This window comes from Capra hircus, chromosome 25, assembly GCF_001704415.2.
Source record: "Capra hircus breed San Clemente chromosome 25, ASM170441v1, whole genome shotgun sequence".
Lineage (NCBI taxonomy): Eukaryota > Metazoa > Chordata > Mammalia > Artiodactyla > Bovidae > Capra > Capra hircus.
In genome coordinates this window covers 22,172,929-22,178,928 of record NC_030832.1, presented here as the reverse complement: position 1 = coordinate 22,178,928, position 6,000 = coordinate 22,172,929, and the positions used below count along the sequence as shown (strand labels likewise).

The 6,000-nt window shown below is 37.6% G+C and overlaps 1 protein-coding gene across 3 annotated transcripts in view; it reads right to left on the bottom strand.

Moving 5' to 3' along the window:
• RBBP6 (RB binding protein 6, ubiquitin ligase) overlaps window positions 660-6,000 on the bottom strand; it is a 37,372-nt gene continuing 32,031 nt past the window's right edge. For 2 of the 3 annotated variants that reach the window (XM_013974828.2, XM_018040551.1), the window contains 3 exons: window positions 5,634-5,735; window positions 3,023-4,780; window positions 660-2,664 (listed from right to left, as the gene is read on the bottom strand). In XM_013974828.2, coding sequence (XP_013830282.2) covers window positions 1,080-2,664; window positions 3,023-4,780; window positions 5,634-5,735 — 3,445 coding nt within the window. In that variant the 3' untranslated portion in view covers window positions 660-1,079. The remainder of the gene's footprint in view (window positions 2,665-3,022; window positions 4,781-5,633; window positions 5,736-6,000) is intronic. The other variant, XM_013974829.2, reaches the window with a different exon arrangement.

The following is a 6,000-nucleotide window of genomic DNA, read 5'->3' as shown; positions in this document are numbered from 1 at the left end:
TATTAAATGTTGCATCAGAAAACATTCTCACGTATTTTTGTATACCACCTAAAACCGAGTACCAACAATGGCATACAGGACTGTAGGTACACTTTGGAAATAATATCAAGGAAATGAAATGAACTGTTCTTCTCTACCAGTCCAGTGCCCTGGATCAAAGTATTTCAGGATCATTACCTCACACTAGAACTAGTCTCTTTTCTTCCTTAAGCCACTGTCTTCCTAATCTCTATTTACACAGCTGTGTTTCTAAAGTACCAATCTTACCCTAGCTCCCCAACATCCTTTCAGTAACTTTTTATTGCCTACAATAAACTTCCTGAACCAGAGCCATTAAGGAAACCCATTGTAGTCTCTACCTAGAGCTTCTGGACCTATTACTGCTCGCTGCTGGACACAGATTGGGTAGGCCATGTATGGTAAGCACAATTTAGAACTTTAAGACTTATTCAACCAGGAATCAAACTAACCTCGATTCCTTATTTCTGGCCACCTATTATCAGCCCACAAATGAAGTCTACTTTCCATGTTTACTTCAGGATTTTATATATACAGTTCAGTTTATACTCAAGACTCAAAGGATACTTTAAATAGGGAAATGGAAGAGGGAAGTGAAGAGTCCTGACACACTTTCCTCCATGTAAGGCAAACACTCAACATTTGAAAAGTTTACTGAAAACTTTTATTGTAATCAAAAAGTGACATAACAGGGTTGTAATGAATTCAGCAAATCATTCTGCTGATATTTTAGAACTGATATCAGCTTTTGCCAGGCAATTAAAAAAATTCAAATGTGAAAATTTCACAGTACAGTAAACTCCACCCCAACTAATTAATGGTGGTTAAAAATAATAGGCCCTAGCAAAACCTCTCATGTTACATGGTCACAACTCACAATTCTGTACAAAAGTTCGTGTTATAAAGCTCTGATGTAAAAATCAAATAATCAAGCAGCAATATTTTAAGTGCAGCACAGGGTCTTCCGTATCATTATTTACAAGACTTGAATCTCTTTACATTATAACAAAATTTAATACAGATGACTTAGGAATTAAGTCAATTTCTAAAAATCTGCCCTTCTACACAGTGACAGATTTCACTTTTTGGTCATCCTTCTCCTTCTCCTTTTCTTTATCTTTGCTCTTCTTTGACTTCTTTTTCTTATGCTTGTGTTTTTGGCTTTTTTCCAATTCTGCTTCAGTGCCTGCATGCTTCTTATGCTTCTTATGCTTTTTATGTTTCTTGTGCTTTTTCTTCTCCTTCTTTTTCTTCTTCTTCTTGCTGTCCTGACTTTCTGCAGAGCTGGCACTGCTGCTGTGGCTCCGGGTTTGGCTTCCAGAAGGGCTGTGACTTCTGCTTGGACTGACACTCGGGCTGCTCTGACTCTGGCTCCTGGTGACGCCTGCCTGGCTGACTGCTGCCGTGTCCAGGCTCTCCTTTGCCTTCTCGACTACTTTATCTTTCAGTTCCTTAGAAACCTTTCCTGCAGCTTCTTCTTCTTTTATAGACACATTGCTTTCACTGTCACTTTCATTATAGTCTGGTTCAAAAGCAGCTTCATCAGTTTCTCTAGTTAAGTCAGAAGACAGTCGAGAGGAGTGACTTACCTGGGGCTTAGGCTTGATGGTGTTCTTATCAATTTGCCCAGTAACTTGCTCCTTCTCAATCTGTGGGTCAGGTGGGTTAAGTATACTAAGTGATTTATTGCCACTTGGCTCTTTATTGTTCTTTGCCTCTAACACATGTTTCTCACGGTCTTTACAGGGATTTTTATCTAAAGATTTTGTCTCTTCACTTAAGCGTTTAGGATCGTAAGTGGCTTTATGATCATGAGGTTTTTTGTCTCTCGTGGGACTAGAATTACTTTTTTTGGACTCTCCTGTTCCTTTTTTAGGCAAATCTCTCTCCTCCCTTGGCTTAGCTTTTTGTCCAGATGCAGAGTCTTTACTCCGAGGAGGAGAGTCTTTTCTTCTTGTTAATTCATTCCTCTCATCTCTACGTTTGGAACTTGAATGCTCTCTGTTGTCATAATCTGCTTTTTTGTCTCTGTTGGGAGTAAAGTCTTTATTTGAGGACCCTCGAATGGAATCATGCTTATCTTCTTTTCCAGAAGTTCTAGTCTCTTTGGAAGACTGAGACAGACTTTTGAAATTTCCTTGCTCATTCAGACGGTCCAGATTACTATCTTTCTCTGGCTGAGTGCTGTTGTTCTTTCTCTTTTCTGGGTTTTCCTTTTCCAATACTGAGTGATCTCGATCTTTGGTTTTCCCCTTTTCACTAGATGCAGAGTTTTTTGAACTTTTGACCTCATGCTGTGCAATTTCATGGCTCACCTCCTTGGTGAGTTTCTGAATTTTCTCTGATGATTCACTCTCTTTTTCAGTATACTTGATTGCATTTGGTGGTTTAGTGCTAACATTTTTTATAATACTGGCAGGTTTTCCTACACTTGATATAGGCTGTGAGGTGGATTTAACATCTTCTTCTTCAGATTCAAAGTCATCTTTATCCCATTTGGATTGGGGAACCTGGATCATAATGATAACATCTTCAGCAGGAGCTGTGTTGTCATTATTATATTCTTCCATTGTTTTAATGACAGTTCGCTTTGTATCTGTTTTTTCTTCAGATTTCCGCACAGGACTGCCTCCAGTCGAACTGGTACTAAAAAGAATTAAAATATTTTTTATTCAATGAAGAACTCATAACTGTTAAACACTGTTGAGTATAAAAAGACTTATATGATAAATGCCCTTTCAAGTTTCAAAAGCCCACTTATCTGCTCTAAGATAATGTATATACGATTACATAAAAGTAAGTATGGCTCACTCCCAAAATCTACTTAGCATCTATTATCTTTTAACAATTGTTATCCTCAAAGACAAGAGTAACCAGCTAACCCCTAACATCAATACATTCTCAAGGAACATATTCTCCTTTTCTCACCCCCGCCATTATCAGATACCTGGTATAATCCACAATGAAACCCTCCCCCCGCCCCCCCTCCCCAATTATTAGATACCTGGTATAATCCACAAGTGTTGAGCTGGATCCTTCAGTTCCAGTCACTTTTCGCCTGACCTTTCCTTTGATTTTTTCTTGTTTCACTTTGCCGGATGTTGATTCCAACTTTTCAGAGGGTTCTTTTGTGTTACACACATTTTCTGTACTTCCAATTTTTTTACCAGTTTCTCTGTTAAGCTTGATTTTTTTGGCCGGAGCAGCTGATGATGAAATTTTGTCTTTTTCAGGTGTCCTATCCATCTTTTCAATATCAAGCTCCATTTTGCGCTTGGGTGATGGTTTCACTATTTCAGTTACTTCTAATTTAGAGATTTTCATTGAAGATGACTCAAAATCTTTATCTACACTTTTTTCTTCAGTTTTTCTCTTCCTTTTTTCTCCCTTGCTATCAAGTGGCTTACTTTTCTCATTAGGCTTCCTGGCCTTTTCTTCCTTACTAGTTCCCTTCTCTGACTTGACGTCTTTGGAGTAGTCCTTCTTCATTTTTTCCTCTTTGACTGGCTTTGTCTCCTGGTGCTCCTTTACTGGCTTTGAGTGAGCCTTTCTGGGGGTACCAACCGTCTTTTCATCTTTTTGAGAGGAAGATGACGATTTCACATTGTCAGTCTTCGGGGTCTCCTCTTTGGCTTTTTTAAGTGGAGGTTCAGATCGAGGAGATTTTTCACGCTCTCCATCTAGTTTTTCTTGGGGTCCTTTAGCAGGTTTTACAACAGTTTCTTTTTTGGATACAGTAGATCCATCATTTTTCCGTTTGGTCTTGTCACCTTTTGCTTTAGGTTTATCTTTTTCTCTCTTGTCTTTCTCAGACACTGATTTAAAAGTAATGGATTCGGCATCCATTGGTTCGTCTCTAACAGGTGTAGCATCATCTCTACTTGGGAGAACAAACAAGGAGTCTGTTTTACTTTCCTCACCACTTGTAGGCTCTCTTGACTTCCTAGAAGTGTCTAGTAACTCTGGGTTTAGAAAGCCTTCACTTTCTTCCCCCTTTCTTCTTTTTCGATGTTTCTTATGTTTATTTCCTTTACCATCTCCTGGAGCACTTTCACCTTCCTTGTCTTTTGACTTTGTATTATCCTTCTGATTGTGACTGTCTCTTGATGAAAGCTTTTCTGGATAGTTGCCAGCTATGTTTCGACTTCTATGACTCTGTCCACCAGAGTAATCCTCTCTGCGGCCTCTTGTGAAGGGAGAATTCCTAAGGTTAAGCGGTAAGAATCTTTCTGGAGAAAAGTTCTCTCTATTTGCTGATGGTCTAGGCTGTGCTCCAGTAGCATAGCCTTTGTAATATTTTTCATACCACTCTCGATATTTTCTCTCCCATTCTCGATAACGTTCTTTCTCAAATGGGTCTCTAAAGTCAACACTCCTCCCGTAATAAGCTTTCATGTCATAAGGTGGTGGAACTTCTCTGAATCTGTTAAAATATTCACGCTCTGTTTCTCCTTGGGGTACATTACGTTTATTAGGAGACTGTCCCCTAAATGCTTGAGGAGATCTTGATCGTGAATGATACCGTCTATATGGAGGTGACCTTGACCTAGATCGATGATACCCGTGCGATCTAGACCGTGAACGGTAATTTCGACTCTTTCCTCTGCCTCTTCTGGGGTATGGAGGTGATCGTGAATAGGAACGAGAATGTGAGCGGCTAAATGATCGAGAATAAGAACGTGACCGCGTTGAACCAGATCTTGATTTAGAATAAGTATACGAACTTCTTGAATAGGATGAACCACTATAGGGAGACTTGGACCTAAAAAAAACAAAACAATAATTGATAGTTGAGAAATATATACTAAATAAAATACAGGTTTTTGCATTCAAACACGTTCTCCTCATGGTTCCATATTTCTTTATATAAAGTTTCATCTTAGATGATTAAAGAGGCATAGTGACCTCTACTGGAATGGAATAAAGTACACAAAGATCAGAGCAATCACTTGTTGCAAAACAAAAGTGAAGTCTTAATAATTAGTGAAGTGCATTAATGTACCGTGAATTATATGAGCTAATCAACACTAAACAAAATGCCAATTTAAATTTTACTTCCTATCTGATTATTTTAAGTAGCAGTGATTTTTTTTCTTTTTGTCCTTTATTGGCCAACAGTCTAGATTTAAAAGGAACCATATTTCGAGCATAAGCATAAAATAGAAGTGTTCTAAACAAGCTTCTAGGGAATTTTTATAGTTCAGTTTTTCTATCAATAAAGCAATTTGTAGTCTACTGTTATTTCATAATTACACAGGTTAATGTTCCAGCAGAAAGCTGTAGCCTTAAGTAAGAGGGTCCTCAGAAATGTATTCTTTGGCTACTCCCCTATTTCTTTCCTTCTATAAACATTTCCCAATTTTTGCATACTATAAATAACTTCAAGGGACAAGGGTAATTTAATCCCCATAACTGCTAGTTCTACACAATAGAATTTACAGTGAGAAATTATTTCAATAAACAGATACTGGGAAATAAGCTACATTTCCATTTCTATAAACCTAGACCGAATCAGAAAAATTCCATAACTGTGATGTTATTTATATCCATAGCTAATCCCTGGATATTCAAAGTCCCATTTGCAATTCTGTTGTGAAGGCTTGCAAAACACTAACCTGGAAAATGAGCGCCTACGCTCCTTTTGAATCTTTTTGTATTCCATCAATTCCTTAGCAAAATCATTTGTAAACTCATCTAGCTTGGACTTTTTCTTTTCCCTAGTAAAATAAAGTTAAAGAGTGAAAGTTAACAAAAACCATTTAAGAAAACTAACAAGACAAATGTAATTAGATTATGAATGAAATGAATGAAATTGCCATTAGTTTTCCACTTTAAAACTATAAATAACTAGGAATCCCTGAGGAAGTTGCTTGTATGACTTGGTTTAATTTTTAGGTGATTTTTCTTACACTAACTGGAAACACTGGAAAATGCTTCCAAAGATACCTGTTTAATGTTACATCAGAAAATGAAAGTGTAGAG